The sequence below is a fragment of the Muscardinus avellanarius genome (genome assembly GCF_963383645.1).
Source record: "Muscardinus avellanarius genome assembly, chromosome: 1".
Classification (NCBI taxonomy): domain Eukaryota; kingdom Metazoa; phylum Chordata; class Mammalia; order Rodentia; family Gliridae; genus Muscardinus; species Muscardinus avellanarius.
The window spans coordinates 200,576,697-200,599,880 of NC_137786.1; the positions used below are offsets into that span (position 1 = coordinate 200,576,697).

General features: G+C 35.4%; 1 protein-coding gene across 1 annotated transcript in view; it reads right to left on the reverse strand.

Annotated features, from left to right (window-relative positions):
- Window positions 1–23,184, reverse strand: part of SLC5A12 (solute carrier family 5 member 12) — a gene marked incomplete at both ends in the record, with an annotated part of 51,667 nt that overhangs the window by 11,631 nt on the left and 16,852 nt on the right. The window contains 6 exons of the mRNA XM_080718400.1: window positions 2,744–2,811; window positions 9,575–9,687; window positions 13,023–13,111; window positions 14,458–14,587; window positions 19,281–19,421; window positions 19,542–19,696. Coding sequence (XP_080574526.1) covers window positions 2,744–2,811; window positions 9,575–9,687; window positions 13,023–13,111; window positions 14,458–14,587; window positions 19,281–19,421; window positions 19,542–19,696 — 696 coding nt within the window. The remainder of the gene's footprint in view (window positions 1–2,743; window positions 2,812–9,574; window positions 9,688–13,022; window positions 13,112–14,457; window positions 14,588–19,280; window positions 19,422–19,541; window positions 19,697–23,184) is intronic.

A 23,184-nucleotide genomic window follows, 5' to 3' on the forward strand; every position in this document is an offset into this window, starting at 1 on the left:
GGGAAAAATATTTAACCTTACTATAGCTTAGATTTCCCATATGCTAAGTGGAGACCATAGTACCCACTTCCTCATGAGTTTTGTCTTTTCTTTCTATCTTTTTCTCTTTTTCTTAGCCCCCATTTTGTGGTGAGTATTCAATTTGGAATCCAAGAGAAATCAGAAAAAATGTGGGCATTATGCAGCACATGATAAGGAACCTGGGGTGGGGGAGTCACCTACTGCTCTTACTATCTTACTATCTTTACTTTTCTTCTTGGTGAGCTCTTATTTCTGAGGCATGTCCTTTTATTGTGGAAGTATTTTTTTTTTTTTTGGTAGAAGAAAAAATATAGAACGCTTCATGAATTTGCGTGTCATCCTTGTGCAGGGACCATGCTAATCTTCTCTGTATCGTTTCAGTTTTAGTATATGTGCTGCCGAAGCGAGCACTGTGGAAATGTCTTAAGATATAAAATATACTCTCTTTAGATGAGATAAAAATGTATATTGTAGTCATTACAGACCTTAATAAAATTAGTTGATATTCCTTAGGATGGAAATCAATTGGTTAGACTAATCTTTCCCTGAGGATGCTATGAAAATCATTAGTTAGTTGCTCTTGTCAGCTGCTTTTCCCCACATTCACCCTATCATGATTCTGTGGTCACATATTTCAAGTTATTTCCAGTTAGATTTCTTAGAGCCTTCAATATGCTGATTTGGTGGAGATCTTGCAGAGGAGATTGCTGAGTTCCCTATGCTGTGAGTAGGGAAATTTTCTCCCTTGGAACATTTCACAGGATGATGTTCTTCACTGCACACTTTATAAAATCCTAAACTGCAAATGTTACCCCAACATTGCAAACAAAGAAACAAAAGCAAATGCCCAGAAAACAAAACAATAGCATTGAACTGGCCTTTATTTTAGCTCAAAGGTTTCCCTCACCCCCAGCACCAGCAACAAGCACATACCAAATACATGGGTGATTATATGAACATAAAGTTAAAAATGATTTTATTCCTCATGCCTATAGGACTTGTATATGTGTATTTTTCCATATGCAGAATTAGAATGTGATTATTTCTTCATTAATGCCAATAGTGTGAAGCTGTTTGGAAATTAAATAGGAGAATCCCAGTTGCCTTTCTATATCTATCAAAGCCAGATGTGTCCAGTGAAATGAAAATACCATTTTTCTCTTGTTAGAAAAAAATGCCTTTCCTAGGAGGGTTTTCAGTTCTTGCCTGCTGGTATTTCCTACATTGTATAAAATGTGTGCACACATTCTAATCAATCAATAATGTGGACCCATCATACTCATCTTAGCTAAGACAAGTAAGGGATCTCTCCCTCACAACTAATACCCTACTGTAATTTTGTTCCCACCATTCCTGGAAGCAGCCGTCACTGATTCTGGATTCCTCACACCTTAACTGGTAAAAAAGATTAAGTATTTCTGGAAGAAAACAACTTAGTGATTCAAATTACCACCATATTTGACATAATGATAATTATTTAAGAGCAAATATTAATTGTAAAAAAAAAAGGGCAAAACAATGAGGCTCACGGCATAAAAGGCAACTTGAAGACGCAGGTCCTATGAACTGGTAAAATAAACCTTAAAGAAGGTACCGGGTCTAAATAGAAACCTCATCAAGTTACCAGTTCTTCTGCATGGATGGGGAGATCTCAGAATGCTTCAGACCATGGAAAGAGATAAATAAGCACCTTTGAGAAAATGGTGAGCCCACACAAATTATTTTATACAAACAAGTGAATTATTATGTGATCTATCTCTCTAACACTCATTCTCTGAACCTCAAATTGGTGTTTATGTAGTCATCAGAAGGATCTTGTAAGATGCACTGTCCTGTGAAATAAAGACATTTATAGGTCCTATTCTATAAATTACTATTATACTCATTATCTTACTATTAATATTCACTATCAATGGCTACTAATTACTCACTCATTTTTTTCAATTAAGCAACATTTATTGAAAACTCACACCATACCAAGAAAATCTAAAGGACATCCAAATTCCACAAAGACATGAGGGGGCCTAAATGAGAAGGTTAAAGCAGACCCTGAAGATTTGCTCATCTGATGCTTCTTTGCGCGTTGAGCAATTTAGGAAGTGAAGACTATTGGTTCAAGAGACTGGGGTCATAAACTTGGTGTAGCTACTAACCGTGAAAACTTAAGCAGAATGATCTCACTATTTTCCATAATCATTTACAAAATGAAGGTGCAGAAACAGATTATCTCTCATATTCCTCTTAATGCTGGTATTTCAGGGAATTGAACATACGAGAAGCTGTTCATTTTGGATGATAGTAGAGATCCTAGCATCTCACTATTTAATGATGTATCTTTGAAACAATTACTTCTTGACTTTTTTATCTGGAAAATGAGAACATTCATCACAGTATCTCTTAAGAAGATGATGAAAAGTAAATGAGGTAATACATTTAGGGATATACCTAGAACACAGTAAGTACTGCACAAAAAATAGCTATTTTTATATTTTATTATGATTGTTATTTCTAGGATTTTAAAATGGTTAATAATTTTATCAGTGTGCGTTGTCACTATCCCTTCACCGATTTTAATAATTTGCCCTTTTGAATGAAATTTTGGTAGCAATTTTAAGTATGTTTAATTTGGCATTTGGAACTTGGAAGAATAGGTAAGTCATTAGGAAAAAAAGAGTAGGGGAAATTTTTAGTATATAAATCTGTCTTTTTCCTCCCTCATTACCTGTACAACACCCCCCATGAGGGACGCAGCCACAGCCATAGATGTGCACATTATGCCAAACAAGAGACCTGAAAGAAAGAAAATTTACAACCATAATTTTTTGGAAGGATTCTTGGCCTTGAGGTGTTCCTGGAGACCCCACCCAGAAATGTTCCCAGGGCAAGCAATTTCCAAATACAATGCAGTAAAGATTGTTCACATGCTGCCATCGTGGGCCCTATGAGGGGCACATAGTGTCCTCTATTCCAAACACTTACTTAAGTCAGAAAGAAGGACCTGGAGTTCAGTCTCAAGGGGCTATTTTCTAGAATTTCAGGAGAAATTTGTCATGCAGAAACAACATGAAATTATGAAAAGGGTCCAAACAGATGCAGATAAAATTAATGAGGACTATTTTCAGATCAACCATTCATGAGCAATGATCTGAAAGAGAATCTACTAACCTCTTTGGAATTTAGATAGTATTTCATGTTTTAAAATGTCCAAATAAAATTTACACATTCTCACAGGTTTACCAGTCTGGAAAATTGTTTGTATTCTATTCATCCATCTTTTTGGCCCTTATTATATTACATAATGATCCACTTGCTTACATATAAACACAGGGGATTCCAGAGAACTATGCTCCCTGCTGTCAGAGCAGTTCTCTGAATGAGTCAGCATATATGTTTCAGTCATTTTTAAAGATGATGTCTTTTTTAGACTAGCCTTTTAAAAAATCATTTTTATTATGTTTTCTTGTTTAGAAACTATCCTTAAAATATGTGGAGAACATTATGATAAGTGAGATCAGCCAAGCACAGAAGGAGAAGGTACATATGTTTCCTCTAATATGCCCAAACTAGGAAACACAGAGGATACCAGTGGGACTCCAGATAATGGAGGGGAAATATCAGCAAAGTTTGAATGGAAAGATAGGAGAGGAGGAAGACTGAACTTGATTAATGAGGGTCTACATCTGAATATGTGTAAAATTATGAATATGACATGGTTAACCTGGACAACCACTGGTGGGAGGGGGGGAAGGGAAAACGGGGTGGGGGGAGAGGGCACCAAATATAGTTTAAATGTATACTATTTATGTTCAATAAAAAATTCTTAAAAGAAAAAAATATGTATGCTGAATTCCCATAATAGCCTGTAAACTAAAAAATAAAGGGAGAAATAATGAGTTGGAGGTAGAGACAAAAAATAAATAGAATAACTCTTTGTTCCTTTTATTTGAACATTCTTTTTCAACAAAATATCCTGTCCAGTTTTCAGTGTGACTCTTAATTTGATTTTATTGAAATCTTACAATAGATTGAACACTTTACCAGATACCAATGCTAAAAGTCAAAACTTGATCCACGCACCCCAAAAAACTCATATTCTAAGATGAATAAATAAACTTACCTAGCACTTTACCCAAAGTTAATTTATTCAGAATATTGCACTTATCAGACTCTCTATTTTTTGGAAATTAAGAGAATATCACTCTTAAAATGAACCAAGGTAGAAAGTTTTGGTATTATCATCTCTAAGTTCTCAGTAAGGCACAGAAAAATAATAAAACTCACAATAACATGAAAAAACAAGTTTGATCAATAGCACTTGTCAAAATTCTGAAATGGTTTCCCTTATCTTTAAAATGGATGGATTTAACTGCAGAAAACAATGTTTCAATGTTTTCCCAGACACTGTATTTCTGCTTGAAAAGAGCTTCAAGAAAAGAAAATCTCTCTCTCCCTTCTCTCTCTCTCTCTCTCTCTCTCTCTCTCTCTCTCTCTCTCTCTCTCTCTCTCTCCCTCTCTCTCTGACTGTTCTCTTGCTGGATCAACAGTCTTATGTTTATATGAGATTCTATACAGCCGACTCTTAGATTTGGAGTTTCTGTTTTGTTTGTGTTGATAGAGAATTGATTTAGGGGCCCTCCTCATAATATCTTAATACTTCCACTTGATTGCAATCAGTATCAACCTGCAAAGCCAAAAAGTTTGTGGGAAACTTGTCAGCCAATCTATATGGGGTGTATCACCCCACAAGCAAAGTAGCTAAAGAAAAAAAAATTCACAGTTGCAACAAATGCTGTGTATTTTTCCAGCCCGACAGCAGCTCAGATGATGAGGTTAAAAAAAACTACAGATACAGAATAAAGCCCATCTCAATCCAATATATCCATGAAAACAGTGCCTCAGTTACTGAGGCTGGCTTCAAAACTATAATCCTCCTGTCTCAGCCTTCCAAGTAATGGGATCACAAATTTGTGCCACTATGCCCAGCTGTATAACAGTATTACAGTATATACAGTATTTTCATTGTAATAGGTATAACAAGTAATATAGAGAGAATTTAATGCATTTAAGGGTATGAACATACTAAAAAACACATCATTTTATATGAAGAACTTGAATATCCTTGTGTTATGGTTTAGATCTAGAATACTATTCCTATCCCCAAAATCTCATATGTTGAAAACATGGTTTCCAAGGTGGCAAGCTTCAGTGGTGGAGCTTGTAAAAAAAGACTGAATTCTGAAGGATCTGGCCTCATCAGAGGGGTAATCCATTTGATCAACTGGCAATAGTATGTAAAGCTGGGGCAGGACTAGGACATATATCACTGGGCACCTTGTCTGTCCCTGGTTCCTTCCTATTTTGCTTCCTATGCTTCTTGGCTGTCAGAAGCTAAGAAGATGTCCTTGCCATGCCTTTGGCCATGACGTTTTTGCACTGGAGTCAGCCTACCATGGACTGAATCTTTTCAAACCATAAGCCAAATGAAACATTTCCTCCTCTAAATTTTTCTTGTCAGGTACAGTGATAATCTGACTAACATACCTTGAATTTTGATATCTCAGGAGTTCTCCGGAACCAATTTCTTGTGGATATTAATAGATGGCTGTTGATGTTTAAAACAAGCAAACGAACAGAAAACAAAGAATCGAGGCTGTATCCATATATGGCATACTCAGCAACAAAAAAGGAATGAGCTACTGATACATATAACAATATGCATGCTATAAATCTCAAAAATACACTGTGAAAGAAGTCTTACAAAGAATGTGTACTCTGTGATTCTATTTATGTGAAGTTCTAGATGAGGTAAGATTAATCTACAATTAAAAAGTCAGATGAGCTGGGCGTGGTGGCACACCCTTGTAATCCCTGCTCTTGGGAGACAGAGACAGGAGGATCCCACTGGTTCGAAGCGAGCCTTGCTGGCTTAAGAGACCCTGTTTCCAAATAAAAATATAAATAGGTCTGGGAGTGTAGCCCGGAAGTAGAAGGGTTTCCAGGAACCCCAGTACCACCAAAAAACCCCCAAAAGTCACATGAATGGTTGCCTCTAGAAGAGAATTGGTCAGTAAGGGTATAAGAAAAATTTGCAAGACAATGGCAATTATTTATATCTTAGTAGTTGGGTTACAAAAGTATATGCAGTTCTCAACATTTAGCAAATCTATAGTTAACATTTGTCCATTTTCTTGTAGGTGAATTTTGTTTTACATTAAAAAATCTTGGAACAAATACTACATTCTAATTAGCAATATTCATGTTAAAATAATTGAGGAAAATATGATAATGTTTGCAATTTACTTTTAAATTTATCAAAACTATGATGAAGTCAGGCATGGTTGTATATGCTTGTAATTCCAGTATCTGGGAGGCTGAATCAGGAGGCTCACAGATTCACAGCCAGCCTCAGCTACTTAGTGAGGCCTTCTACAACTTAGTGAGATCCTGTTTCAAAATAATGAATAAAAAATAGGCCTAGGGGTGTAGTTTGGAGGTAGAAGGCTTCTGAGTTCAATTCTCAGTACTGAAAAAAAAAATTATCACGAATTAATGGATGAACAAAGAGTGGGCTGCATAGATTAACAATCAAGTTTAGGAAAATGCTAATGGGGAATATAAGTGGTGCATATATGAATTTTCAATAAAGTCTTTAAACTCTACTGTATAATTTAATTTTATAATAAAATGTAATAAATCAAACACAGTAGCAGAATTAAAGTCATTATTATTGTGTGTGTGTGTGTGTGTGTGTGTGTGTGTTCTTTTTTTTTTTTTTTTTTTTGCGGCACTGGGGATGGAACCCAAGGGCATTCTTACCTCTGAGCTACACTCCCAGTCCTATTTGTTTATTTTTTATTTTGAAACAGGGTCTCACTGAGTTGCAAAGGGCCCCTAAGCAGCTGAAACTGTCTGTGAACTGCGATCCTCCTGTCTCAACCTCACAAATGCTGGGAATACAAGCGTGAGCCACCACGCCCTGCCTAAAGTCAGTATTTTTAAGAGACATAAGTGTTGGAAAACTCAAAGTTAAATTGAGAAAAATGTGAGTCTTCAAATATGCAGGAGCATAAGAAAAACTATAAAAAATAAGAGTGAAAGGTATGAAAAATGAACAATATAAATTAGAACAACTAAAAATAGGTTGACTGCTGACCCCAGTTGTCTGCAGTATAATCCCAGCTCAGGAGATAAGAGGAAAGAGGATCTCAAGTCCAAGACAGGCAAGCTAAAAAAATGAGAATCCAACCTCAAAAATGGGAGTATGATAAAACTATTAATATTTTCAGGCAATAATTACATTTCCTATAAAGTAAATTTAACTTTTAAAATTAAACAAGAACTGGGTAAATGAACAGCTATATTCTTTAAAAACAAATAAAAACTATAACTTTCCATATTGATCAATAAGTGGTTTGGAAGATATTATAGAGAAAGCATCTTATTCACAATATAAAGAAAAATAGATGGAGGAAAAGGAAAAGGAGAAAGAGGGGACAAAAGGGAAGAAGAGAAAATAATTGAAGGAGCACAGCATGTGTATAAGCAACATATAATCTAAAAAATATATGAGTAAATGGGAAAGGAAAAAAAGGGTACTGCTATATGAAAAATTTACAAAGATGCAAGTTCTTCCCAAATACATCTTCAAATTTAATGCGATGCCATAAAATGGAAGAACACATTACAGCCAAGTAACATGCAGTAAATTATTTTAAAGTTAATGTATAGTACTAAGTAAATATAATAATCCAACAAATTGTTATGTAAAAAGTAACAAAAAATTATAATATTTAAGTTAAAAGAAAAATAACAGGTTTTCTACCCAATGTTTTAAGTATAAAACTGTAATATAAAACAAAATGTTATTAGTCTTGCAATTGACAAAAAAAAATAATTATATAACATAAAATGTTTTTATAGCTAAGTAAATTTATATTATTCATTATTATTCATAAGATCAAAGAGAAATACTAAATAAATGAAGTTGGGGAAATTGATTTCATAAGAAATTAAAGCCAACTAATATCCACATCTCAAAGTATAAACCAATAGTTTAGATCTATTGAATATTAAATAATAAATATATAAGCATTTGTGATCTGAAAAGAGATATAGCCAATTATGTAAATAAATGTTAATGTAAAAAGTGTAAACATAAAAATTTATGGAATTACAAAATAAATGATTAATATATCCGATCAAATATAAAATAAAATGTCTGTACATTTAAATATATTTAAAAATTAAATTGTGAGACAATATACAATAAAAGAAGGCCATGTTTCATTAATGTATATAAATTTTACAAACAATAAAATTTTAATATCCCATTAATATGTAAACTAAATTATAAAAGATTATTCACAAAAATTACAGGCATTTACTTGTTTGAAAAGTGAAGCACTATAAGTCAAAAAAATTAAATGAAAGAAAAATATGATGTTATATATACAGCTATTTGAGCAATTTAAAAGTACAAAAATTAAACATTTAGAGAACTACAGCCCTATTCACTACTGCTGCACCTGATTTCTTATTTGACACACCACTGAAACTTTTTCTTTCTTTTGTTCTTTACTTTGGTACTAAAGACTGAATCCAGCAGTGTTCTACCAATGAGCTACATCCCCAGCCCTTCTTACTATTTATTTTGAGACAGGGTCTCGTAAAGTTTTAAAGATTGGCCTTGAACTTGCAATACTCTTCCCTCAGCCTCCCAAGTAGCTTGAATTACAGGTGTGCACCTCTGTGCCTGGCTGGAACTATCGTTCTAAATATGTAACATGTGCTGGTCTGGAACATGTGATCCTTCTGACTCAGCCTTCCAAGTACTGGAATTACAGGTATTTGCCTCTGTACTTGGCTTTAAATACCATATTTTCTAAGAATACATAATAACACAAAAATTCTTCAAAATAGTTTGCTAGAAAAGACAACCAAAACCAAAATTAGATAAATATAGTTTCATTTACAAACACACGTATAATGTATATATGCATCTATGTGTATGTATTTTATCCAATTGCCTACATTTTATAATTAAGAGTACATCAATTCTTTATACTTTGTAAAATGTATATAAGTTTCTAAGTAAATTTTATAAGACTACAATATGATAAGTACTCTGATGATTAAAATCACAATATGCAATTTCATGATTATACAAGGAGCATATTGTTCTGAGGTGAGGTTATTGGGAGTTTGGTTTTAAGAAATGATAATTTAAAAAAGAATTTGGTTTCTTAGATAGGATGATCTATCATACTAAGCAGAACATCTTCCCAAGGTGAAGGACTAACTTGACCAATATAGCATGATCTGATGAGATAAGTGTAATGAAGATAAGGCCTGCCCAAGGTGGACTAGCTGGTCATGCCTTCCTCAGATCTTCCTGATATCTTTGGAAATGTAAGAATCAATAGAGGAGATCCTTCATAAGTCTCAGTGTACATTTGTGCCTATTAGTGTATCCTGAACAGTACATTCAGGATTTTGAGTTGTACCATGTGCACATTTCATGATCTGGAGTAGAATGTCCACCAGCTGTACCTACATAAGCCTTTACTGATCCAGGTGCTCAGCTTGTTGGAGAGATGGGGAAAACAGCTCTTGACAAAATCCTCAAAGGTCACTGTCGCTAAGGCATTGATGCTTGCAGCCACGGTGCTAAAGGGAGAGAAAAGCAAGAACACAGTCCAAACCAAATACAGCTGAGCCACCAGCCTGCTCTGTCATCCAGGCTAGGTAGACAAAGCAAGGCTCTATGAAAAACCAATGTGAACAAATGTCCATGTTCTGGAACTCCAGGACTCCAGGGAACTACTCAGCCTGCTGGCTTACTCATTAAGGCTGCTTCTATGTTAATGCTATTTCAATTCATCCACAACCTCCATGGAAGAAGCTAGGCTTTTATGATCTGACTCCCATTAAGTCCCCTTAATTAATACTGTAGTACTTATTGATTTAGCAGGGAGTAGCAGAGGGAAAAGGTGTGTGAATGTGTGTGTGTGTGTGTGTGTGTGTGTGTGTGTGTGTGTGTGTGTACTTAGCTTGGACTGAAGTAGTGACTATCTTAAGGCAGGAGTTATTTCAGTTTACTATTCACTAATAATTTTTATTCATATCTGTTTATTCATTTTGGGTAATAGTCATAAAACAGTGACCTGAAAAGACATGGTTCTTAAACCCTAACTGGAAGGATAGAACTTTAGCAATAAATTACACAACTGGTTGCAATTGTGAAACTGTTATGAAGAAAAATAACCATGATACCCTGAAAGCCTTGTTCTAGGGAGACCTAAACTGATAATTACAAGTTCTCAGAAAGTGGCAGAAAAAGAGAGACACAAAAAGGATCCATAAAAGATGTTCAGATTGAAGGAAAAATTACATGTGGATGTCTTGATATGGAAGGGAACTTGTAGCATTTGACAACCTGAAGCCAAACAGAGTAGCTAAAATGCAATTAGCAAAGGAGAAAGAGGGTGAGATAAGACTGTGAAACAGCAGAGAACAAAAGCATAAGCTTTCTGATGTTATGTTTCCTCTCAGAATTTCCATTCAGAGTTCTTTTTTTTTTTTTTTTTTTTTTGGTGGTACTGGGGTTCCTGGAAGCCCTTCTACCTCCGGGCTACACTCCCAGACCTATTTTTACATTTTCATTTTGGAAACAGGGTCTCCTAAACCAGCGCGCGCGGCTGGCTTCGAACCTGCGCGATCCTCCTGTCTCTGCCTCCCAAGCGCGGGGATTACAAACCTGCGCCACCACGCCCGGCCAGAGTTCATTTTTACTAAACCTAAAACTCACTTAAGTGTCAGAACACCTGAAAGTTGATGTTTTCTTTTCAGAATCCATAAAAACTTAACTCTTTATATGGACAAGGAATTTTCTAGCTAGCAAAATTGGTAACTATATTAAGTTCAAGTGATATAAAAGTCACAAAGCCAAAAATATTTCCTTTAAAATACATAATAAAGCAAATATTTCTGTCACTTTAATTGTTTATCATTGTTTTCAAAGCATAATTGCATAAGAGAATAAACACAGGATTACAATTACTAAAAAATAAAGAAATTTTTAAAATATTTGCAATTATCATGTTTTAAGTACAATCAAGCCCCCAAAAGTCAACTAAAAACAACTAAGAAGACAGTAATAGGGTGAATACCTACTGTCCCAGCTAGTTACAAGACTGAGGCAGGAGGATTACAAATATAAATTGGCCTCAACAGCTCAGTGAGACACTTTCTCAAATAAATAAATTAAATAATCTATTAAAGGGTATAAATTAAAGTTGATAATAGATCATCAGATGAAAAGGACATAAATGAACATCCAGTAAAGATTTCAAACACATAGAAGAATATAGAATATAATAACCATAGTCTTGTAAGAAGGTGGTAAAATGGCTTATTTACTAATAAATGATGAGATAACTGGCTTCTAATTTAGAAACAAACCAGAAGCTCCAATGAATGTCTTATATCATAGGTAGATTATAGATTATTTAATAAGATAATAGACATAAATATTATTAAATGCTTGCTTAAAAATCACAGAATGGAGAATACTTTCTGAGAATATCATTAACCCAGAACTTCTAAGGTAAAAATATGAATTAAAATCTCAATATTTCTTTGTACTGGTACTGGAATTGCACCTTGGGTCTCACTCATATCAGGGAAGTGCTCTATTATTGAGCTGTACTCTCATACCCTTTTGAAATTTTGTTTTGAGGCAAGTTCTCACTACATTGTTCAGGCTGGCCTTGAACTTGTGATCCTCTTGCCTCAGCTTTCCAAGTAGCTGAGACTATAGACATTTGCCACCACATCAAGCTAAAACCCTTAATATTTCAAAGAAAGGTGTAGTATGATATGAAATATGCTCCAGGATCAGAGTCCCTGAAAGAATTCTTCAACAAGGCCATGCATAATGGATCAATACAAGTAAAGCTAAAGCTTCAGTGTATACCCAAGGATGGCAGAGATGCCAGTAATGTGCAATTCTCAGCAAGGAAAGCTATAAGCAGCATGCAGATCCAGCCTGAGAAAAGGGTTCTATTGACTGCAACCAGAAAGGCCATCGGAGTGGAACTGCCCAAGCCCTTATGAGTGCACCTCGCACCATGATGCACCCAGGTGACAGATCTGCAAGTTCAGAATTTAATGTTTGCCCTGTTGGGTCTTGATCTTGCCATGGACCAGTTCCTCTCTTCTATTTCCCTACTTGTCCCAATTGTAATTGGAATGAATATTCTATCTGTCCCATAATCTTGAAAGTGTGCAATTTTATTTATGATTTTTCCAGGGGCTCACAGCTGAACACTGGAGAAGTAAAGGAGTGGAGGAGGGCTATCAAGCCATTGGAGGCATACTCTTAAGTTTATTATTGGCCCCTGGCTACTTCTTGTCTCTCTGTTATGCTTCAAGGCTCACAAAGTGAGCAATTTAACTCTGGCACATGTTTCTATTATGTGCCTTCAGATTTTCAGAGTAATGGGGCCAATTGATCATGGACTGGAACCTCTAAAATTGTGATCTGAAATGAAACTTTTATTTCTATAAGTTGTCTCAGGGATTTCATTATATCAATAGAAAGATGATTAGTACAGCATCAGACAGAGTGAAGAGACTAAGCAGAAGCATGTAGACTCAGAGCAGAACCAGGCTTACATTCAGCCTCCATACCATCAGCCTGGGTAAACTGTCTATCTTGCTAAATCTTATGCTCACTATCTGCAAACTGATAATAAGTAGAGCTTCAGTCTCATATGCTGTGTGAAACTTTGAGTAAATACAAATAAATTATTTAGTAGGTCAGTTAGCACACAATAACTGCTCAGTGGATACAACTGATTACTACCACCCACACTTCTGACATTTCTTCTACATTATAATCATCATTGTCATCGTCATCACCATCATCATCATCACCGTCATCATCATCATCATCACCATCATCATCACCATCATCATCATCATGTTGTCAGTATACTAACCTTAGAGTTCCACTAAAGGCACAAGCCACAAAAAGTCCTGGAAGTCCTGGCATTGAGGCAAATATCTCCATGACAAAATATGGCATCAGCTAAGAGGAAACAAAGATAGATACAGAGAGAGAGAGAGAGAGAGAGAGAGAGAGAGAGAGAGAGAGAGAGAGGGAGAGAGAGGGAGAGAGAGGGAGAGAGAGAGAGAATAAGAATTAATGGCCTCCTCAAAAGTATCTGAAATGTGGGAATGTAACATTTTAACAAAATAAGATGGAAATTGTATTTTTCTCATGTTCGTATGTTTTTAATATATACCATTTTGTTATCTGTTTACTCCGAATGTTACCAATTAGAACTTTAAACCTTTAAAATGTGTCTTCATGGAAGTTAGCTTCTATGATTCTGTTCAAAGCCAAGTTTGTCTGAGAGTAGTTACCATATGAAGTAGGGGGCAGCTGAACATATTGAGGGAAAGAAGAGGAGTGACTGCTCCTCCTGAGCATTTTCTTCATAAATAGAATTTTTAAAAGCCACATTTAGCCGGGCGTGGTGGCGCACACTTGTAATCCCCACGCTTGGGAGGCAAAGACAGGAGGATCGTGCAGGTTCGAAGCCAGCCATGCATGCTGGCTTAGGAGACCCTGTTTCCAAATTTAAAAAAAAAACATGTGAAAATAGGTCTGGGAGTGTAGCCCGGAGGTAGAAGGGCTTCCAAAAACCCCAGTACCACCAAAAAAAAAAAAAAAAAGCCACATTTAGTGCCATGTTTTAAAATGATGCCTATGTTAATGGTGAAAGATATGGTCAGAGACACTATGACAGTAATGATCATTTTGTTCAGCTAACAACCAAAGCTATGGCTCAAGCCTACCTTCTCTCCCCACCTTTGGCCTGGCTTCAGGCCTTGTCTTTAAAGACAAGGTGACATGTCTTTTTATTGTTGCTATTATTTTGCAATGTTGGGAATTAAACTCAAGGCTTCACAATGCTAGGCAAGTGCTCTGCCACTAAGCTACATCCCAGCCCCTAGAAGTGTCCTCTTTTTCATGCTCATTTTTCCCTACTAGAACTTGGTAAGTCAGATAATCACCTAAGAGTAGAGTAAATTTCCTAATATATATGTTGTATATTCATAAATATATCAAATTCAATCATTAAAGCAAACAGGAGGAGGGAGGGGAAGAGAATGGTGTAGAAATTGAGGAAGGACTAAATGACTGATGTGTGCATGTATGCCTCTGCCATCTTGTATACCATTAAGATGTATGACTACAATGAACCAATAAAAAAAATTTGAAAAAGAGTAGAGGAAACAAAGCCAAGTCCTTGGGTTTGAAAATAAGCCAGAGGCCAATGCAAACAAGAAATAGACCAAATGGTACCCAATTATGGCCAGAACAGCACACATTACAGACGTTTTTCACTGAAGCAAGGAAACCCATACCTGATCTGGTGCTGAGACGATGCCAGAAGTCCAGGGGTCACAGTCTTTGAAGTGAGAGTACATGATTAATCCAGAGAAAACAGCACACACCAGGATGATACAGAGACCCAACAAGTTGAAGTACAAGGCACTAGGAAAGAGCACATAAGCTGCTTGGTAGCCTTTATGCCATGTGATAATATGGTGATAGCACTGTCAAAGTTCTTTGGGGGCTTTTTATTTAGTTTTCAAGAATCATTACTTTTTAATGCCTTTGCATTTCGAACAGGGAGAGCATTATATTTTTAAACTAATTGCCAAATTTGAATAAGTTAAGATTTTAGATGGATTACTTTTAAATGGCATTTTTTTTTCTTTTGAAAAATTTTACTTCTTATAATGTATCTATTTTCTTGGATGAAATTTTATATACCAATCACTTACATAATTTTAAATGATTTTACCCCCACTCAATTCATAAAACTGTCAAAAAGCTAACTTAAATTTTAACATCTTTTCTTCTAAAGGAATCATGAGACAATGTAGAAATAGACAATTATGGAAATATTCAGTTTAGAGATCAATTCATATGAAAGTCATAGTTGAGGAATTTTTAACAATACAGAAAGTATGAAAAACTTTTTGTTACCTCTGAGGTGACATCATATTTCCTATTTTATTTGTACCAATTCATTTATTCTATAACACCAAGGTTTGCATAATTTGAATCAGTTGCATTTGTAGTACCTTATAGTTATTTTGTATTTATTTAGCCCTTCAAAACTCCGGTGTATTCATTTCGAGTCACCCCTCCATGCCAGTCTGGTATGGAGCTGTATTTCTATTTTCTGTATTTCTATCTTTCTAATAAACTTCTTTAAATCTTAAAAAAAACCCTCAATATATTACTTATACTTATGTGCTTGAATAATTATTGGTACATCATAATAATTATGTAGAATGGTGGTTCTCATTATGGCATATTTATTGATACATGGAAATAACATAATTTGATTCATTTCACTTGCCAATTCATCCCATGATCTTTCTCTTCCATTCACAGCTAACTTCTTATACTCTATTGGTCTCCCTTCTATTTTCTTTTCTATTTTTAGTGCAGTACTGGGAATTGAATCCAGGAACACCTACCTCCAGGCTACAACCTCATACCTAGTTTTTATTCTTTATTTTGAAAAAGGGTCTCATAAGATGCAAAGGGCCTCACTAAGTAGCTGAGGCTGACCACGAACCTGAGATCCTCCAATCTCAGCTTCTCAAGTCCTGGGATTTCATGTATGCACCACCACACCCAACTCCTTTTACTTTCACGATGCTTTTTCACCTATTAATTATTGCATGTGACAGAAAACATATTTCTCTTTCTGTGTCTGACTCATTGCTTAATATGCTGCTCTATAGTTTCATCCATTTATCTGCAATGAAATTAAATAATGAAATAATTTTCTTCTTTTTTTTTTCTGGTCTGGGGCTGGAACCCAGAGGCATTTGACTTCCAAGCTACACCCCCAGCCCTATTTTTTATTCTTTATTTTTAAAACAGGGTCTCACTGAGTTCCAACGTGCTTCACTAAGTAGCTGAGGCTGTTTGAGAACTGCAATCTTTCTGTCTCAGCCTCCCCAATGCTGGGATTACAAGGATGCATCAACACGCCCAGCTTTGGACCAAAAATTTTATCTCTTCACAAATACATCCAACTCTATTTTATCTTAAAGTAGCATTTTATTTGCTTGTTTGTTTATTTGTGATACTGGTAATTTAACTTACAGTGCACCACTGAGCTACACGCCCAGCTCTATCCATCTATCTATCTATCTATCTATCTATCTATCTATCTATCTACCTACCTATCATCTATCTATCTATCATCTATCTATCCATTTATATCATCTATTTATCTACATCTATTTATTTATTTTTAAAATAGTTCCTCACTAAGTTGTCACATACTGACCTTAACCGACAAGCACCATTGCCCAGTTTAAAGTAGCATTTTAAATAAAATTTAATTTTAAATGTATTTTAAGATCAAAGTCACATGCATTTTCATTAATGCAGCTATTAAATTCAATTTGTATGTGGAGGGTTTCTTATAACGTTATTTATTATAGTAGACATGTTTATATTTATTATAAAATAATTTATTATAAATTATATAATATATATAAATAAGATATTTTTATAAAATAATATATTTATTATTATATTTATTATATTTATTATACTAGGCATATGGTGACATATTGTAGAATATGTCACCAGTGAATTGATAGAGTACTAGATAATATGTTCGCTTCCTTCTTCTGAGTTATGAAATACATAACATAACATTATGGTTTGCTTATTGAAATGCAGCTTATAAAATGTTTTAAAAATTTCCAAAAGATTTTATCATTTATTCAGTGAAAATAAATTGTACATGAAAGTATTTTTTAATTGAAAGTATTTTGAAATCTTGTGGGAATATTCATAATGACTCTCCAAGAAAAGCTAAGGGCATCCTGATTAAGCTAAGGAGACAGGCACCTCCATAGTAACACAGGAAGAAAAAACACCATTTCAAATGCAATTCTGGGTTTTCAGACATTTTTGTAAAAGAACATAAAATGTTCCTATTGGTCTGCCTGTCTATGGTCCCTAGTCTGGTGACTGGGGTGGTCTGAAGTGCTTTGCAAAGCCTGGATAAGCTGGGCTTCTCTTTTCATGCCCCTCTGTCACTGGCCTAGAGAGAGTTGGAGAAGTTCCAGCTCCACTACAAATTTCCACATTATCTTAGGTTTTCTTCTTTTTTAAACTCTGCTTGGCAACTGTTAGGGTAAGTACATCTGTTAAAGTAAATTAAAATCTACAGCAGACCAACAGAACTCCTGAGCAGCCAAAGACACGCCTCATAAGAGAGCTTACCATTGCTTATTTGCAAATATAAGTGAAGCTTAGCTTGAACTATTTCTTGTAAATAGCTATATCAAAAAATAATAAAATGTAATGCTAACCAATCAGAAATCACCAACCAACTTACAGTTATAGAACTAGGGATATTCCAGCAGGATACACCAAGTAAGGCAGCTCTGCAACTATCACCAAGAAAACATTTTCTTTATTTATTTTTATGATCATCCTATAAAAGCTTCTCTCATAAATTCCCTCAGAATAACCCCCAGAACACTACTTGATTGAAGATCCCTGGTTTATGAATTATTGTTTGTTGTGAAAAAGAATATTTAAAACTGAATTGTCCATTTAATCCCAATTAGAAAGATAATCATGAAGAAGTCAAACAGCTATACATGCTGGTGAGGATTTAGAGAAAAAGGAATTCTTATACACTGTTTATGGGATTGCAAATAGTTTATCTGCTATGGAGATCAGTGTGAAGATTCATCAGAAAAGTGAAAAGAATCTAATATATGATCCAGATATACCACTCCTATCTTTCCAAAGACACTGAAATCAGAATAGTTTAACAATACATGAATATTTATGTTCACAGCAACACAATTCACAGTAGCCAAATTATGGAACCAACCTAGGTGTCCATCAACAGATGAGAGGATTACAAAATTGGGGTATATACATACAATGGAATTCTACTCAGCAATAAAGGTGAATAAAATTATGTCATTTGCAGAAAAATGGATGGACCCGAAGAAAAGGTAAGTAAGATTAGCCAGTCACAGAAAGTGAAGGGTCATGTTTTCTCTCATATGAGGAAGCTGTGGATTAATTTGGATATAAAAGGGATATCAGATATTGGAGGATACACCCATGTGGAGTAAGAGAGGTGGTCTAGGGGAGATTAGTGGGGTAGAATGAACGAGGGAAGTGCTTCCATTTACATTGAAGAATCAGTATCTCAGTATCATCTGAACTACAACTCTGAACTACATTGTGATGTGAGTACAACGAACGAATATAATATGTTAAAATAATACATAAATAGCCGGGTGTGGTGGTGCATGCTTGTAATCCCCGCGCTTGAGAGGCTGAGACAGGAGGATTGACCAGGTTCAAAGCCAGCCTTGGCTGGTTTAAGAGACCCTGTTTCCAAATAAAAAATAAAATAGGTCTTGGAGTGTAGCCCAGAGGTAAAAGGCCCCTGGGTTCCATCCCCAGTACCACCACAAAAAATACATAAATAAATAATAAAAATGAATTGTTTTTTAACATATTGAAAATACTTTAGAAGGAGATTCCATAGATGATCAAATAAGGTGACCTAACTGAGGGGATGGGAGGGGGAAAGGAAAATTCTCTAAAACACATGATTTACTTAATCATATCAGTCAATCACTAAGCCAAGCATGGGAAGGAGGAAGGGGGAGAGAATGGGGTGGGAAGTGAGTAAGGGATAATTGGGTGATTTAGGCATGTATGTTCCCACCATCTTTTTATCCCATTAAGATGTATGAATACAATGCACCAATAAAAAATTAAAAGAATAAAATATCTAATTATTGATGAGATCATATGCTAAAACAAATAGTAATTAGGGTCATTTCCTCATGAAAACTGTAAGCAGGAAGCATGTATTTATCTCCGCATCACCACCCACAGCAACTGATTACTGATAAGTTAATTTAACCTAACAACTTATTTCTTAATATGCAGAGGCAGGAAATAATTGACAGCAAAGGCAGGAAGACTTCAGTTCAAACTCCAGCTCTGTTACTTTCTTCTCAGATGGGAATAGTAATGAGTGCCTCAAAAAGGTGTTGAAAGAGTAAAATAAATCTTCCTTTTTCATACACATGAGCACTTGTAGGAAATAACAAAAACTCAACAAAATAAGCAAAACCATAAAAATTCTTCTTGATCGACAACTTACAGCTTAGCATGCTTTTCTGTTTTACAAGAAATGCATCGCTGGATGGTTGATTGATTAACTCCATAGATTCCAAGCCATGTAAAAGTTCCTCCTACTGATATTGTCCAAAATGTGTGTCTCCGAAGAGGATCTACATCAAAGCTATAAAATAGAGAGAAAAGGGTGAACAAAGCTATTTCTTTGATGGCCAAATATTATTTTGGTTGATGAGTTCATGCGTTTAAATATTTATAATGCATTAAAAAGTAGCATTGGACATACTCAACTATATGTAGTCGGGATCCATTTTTGGCTTGCTCTAACACATTGTAGAATCCGCCAGCATGAGCTGACCCTTGAATGATAACTGTTAAGAAGCCTATAATCATGACAACCATCTGAAAAGCATCTGTCCACACTACTGCTTTTAATCCTCCCTGAAATAGAGAAAATGATATGAGTTATTAGTATTGATTAAATCAAACAAAGCCTGTAGAACTTCCAGCTTTGCATCATTTCTCTCCTAATGCAATATTTCCTTCATTTGTTCATAGCACGTACTGGTCATCTTTTATGTGCCAAGTTCTAGGTTAAACATGAGAATAAAATGTAAATGAAAGACATAGGTCCCTTTCTTAATTTTATTATATTTGTAATCTAATGGGAGACTTATAATTGTAAAAAGCATAATTAAGAACAGGCTGCTATTGGAGAATTACAGCCAGGAATCTTAAAAATTTCCTTAATAAATGACAGTTATAGTAACTTCTGAAGAATGAGTAAAAAATTATCATATACAGGTACAAAAGAGGAGATAAAACCATATGCATAAAGGAAGGAGAAACTTTGAGTCCCTGAGGAAATGAAAGAAAGCTGGAATATGGAGCTGAAAGGTGAAGGTGTGGAGAGCCCAAAGGGGAAGGTGTGACCTCTGAATTTTTTAGAGATGGCAGATCAACCTTGACAAGGCCACTTGTCAAGGTAGACAAGGCCATTTTTCAAGAGCCAGAAAAGAGCACAAAAGAGAGTTTACATTATGAGAGATTCTGCTTGACCATTTCATATTAGTTCCTTGAGTGGTTGTGTGTATAATGAATTCCAAGACCCTAAAAGAAAAGAATTCAGAAAAGCAGCTCAAATTTTATTCCAGCAGTCTATGCCCGGGATGATCAACAGTTTAAATGGGAAACTGATGAATTTAAAATATATCCAAATTTAAAATATATCCAAATAGATCCAAATGTTTACTTCATTAAACACAGAAGATATGGAAGCAAAGGAATGAAGAGTAATCACCTGGGTCTGACTTATACAACTTGAGACTCTTTCTAAATAAACCAATGATAATGAAAATACTTTGAGAAATGCAGATGGCACAATATCATAAAGAAGGAAAAATCTAGGAATAAATGTTAAATTGTAGATATTTATGGAGAAATAATATTTGATAACTAGAGGATGGTCAAATATAAAAACTAAAGAGAGTTTTAAAAAGACAAATCCAAGCAGGCATGGTAGCACATGTTTTTAATACCAGTAATTGGGAGGCTGAGATAGACAAGAGGATCACAGTTTTATGGACAGCCTCAGCTACTTAGCTAGGCCTTCTGCAACTTCGTGAGAACTTGTTTCAAAATAAAGAAAAAAATGGGCTAGGGGTATATTTTAGAGGTAAAATGCCCCTAGGTTCAATCCCCAGTACCACACACACACACACACATAAAAATAAAATAAAAAGACAAAACCTACAGTAGTATTCAGGATGGAATGACTAGGCAAGACCAGTGATGATCAAACCTGGCTTCTCTTATAGTCATCCCAGACACTTAAAAGAAAAGCAAATAATATCCAAGTAACATACTCAAGGATTCTGTATTAATTGAGGCCTGTGTCAGGAGCTAGTGTTCAGTGTCTTTCAAAAGGTCCTTAATGATTTGAATGCAGAATTCTAGCTGAAAACTTGTAGGCAAGAAGAAAGCAGAAAAAAAGAGACTGTTGGATGTATAGAAGCCATATGTAGAAGACCTTAGGACCATAGTGAGTGAGGATGGGATGAGCAAATGGGAAAAGATTAAATGAAATGACATAAGTGATTTAAAAATTAAAATGAAAGGCTTTGATGTTTTTGGCTGTGATATTTTTAACACTGAAAAATAGAATTATCATCCCAAGTTACTCCTCCAGAGTGTCAAGAACTTCTGTGAAGAGATGACAAGTTTTATATTTAGAAAAAGTAAGGCTTTGGGGTCTTCCCATTATTTCTTTTGTAATCAAAATTAAAATTTGATTTAAAACACAAACATGAAAGTTCCTGCTAAGGCATGGTGCTTGTATACTTTGTTCAAATTGTGCTTTAAGAAAGAATAAATGTTTTACCTCCTACCTCCTAGGTAACTCTATCTTGATTTATTTTAAAGACCTTAATCTTTTCAAACCCAAATCTCAACTTCATATTTTAGCAATAAGAAGAACAAAAATCAAAGGTTTCAGTTTTCAGAGACTATTTGGCATTGGTTTTGCTAAATCTAAACATCAGGTAGACATGCAAAAGAACAAACCACTTTATCAAAGATTCATCAGAAGTCAAATTTTAATCACCATAAAATCTCTGACTCATTTATACAGAATCTCTCTACTACCTCTACTCACTCTCTCTCTCTCTCTCTCTCTCTCTCTCTCTCTCTCTCTCTCTCTCTCTCTCTCTCTCTTTCTCTTGTTAGAATGCGAGAGTCGCCCCTTCCCCAAATAACGGAGAACTCACCAAAGAATGTAAGATGTAAATCACAGGCAGGGTTTATTGCAGCGCCGCAGAAACTGGCATGCCAGGGTCTAATCTCCTTAACCAGCACACAGGCCAGTCCTCAGAGAAAAGACCCCAACCACATTTCAAGGTCTACATTTATACTCGCAGAAGGGGTATTCACGTGGGGTTCCTATCTATTCAAGAAAGCTTGGGACAGGATGTTAGAATGGTATCTCCCTTGTACCAGGTGTGAGCCCAGCCTTGAGGCTTCACTGTAGATAAGGGAGTGACACAGGCAGGCTTTCAGTTTACTTCAAGGAGAAATATTTCTCTACTTTTAAACTTAAAAGAAACAACTCTTTTAACATTTCCTAATAACAATGAAATAAGCAAACAGTTCTACAGAAGCAGTTTTACAGAAGCAGGAGCTTGTAGTTTCCTCTAACTTAATTGTATCTCTTAACATCCCAACATCTTAATTTTATAAGGAGAGGGATACAGGTTTTAGATGAATTAACTAGTAAAAACAGCTGTGTGTGAGTAAAGCCAAAGGACTAGTCTCAAAACCAACTTTTTGTTTTACACTTAATAGCAAAGAACTCTGTTGTTCATCACTTCTCAAGCTGTTTATCATGCCAATAAGTTTCCTGAGAGATGTCTATGTGGGGAAGGACCTTCAGCGAGAGGACCTCTAAGGCCATTTGGCAAGACTCATACATAGCTCACTGATTATAGGAAGTATGCTTGCCTCCCAGCCTGGCATTATAAGCTGCTTCTCAGGAGTCAGAGTTGCTTCGTTAACCCTTTAAGCAGAAGCCTGCATTTCAGTACTCTCACAATGTATGATTACAATTCACCAATTAAAAGGGGAGGGGGCTGGTGCTCACAGACAGCACTCTTACACTGTGTGTGTGTGTGTGTGTGTGTGTGTGTGTGTGTGTGTGTGTGTGTACTGTATTGTAAATGACTGAAGCTAGGGGTATTGTAAATCTGAGCTATGCCTCTAGCAATGTATTATTTATTTATTCAAGAATCACTTTTTAAAAATGTCTTTCACTGAATATTTCCCACATATTTTGCATCCACAGTATTATCTGTGTAAAGATAAGTTGATATAAACACAAATGTTAGACAACTAGGCCTCCATTTGGGTAATAATCTGAGGCCGCTACCCTAGCTATA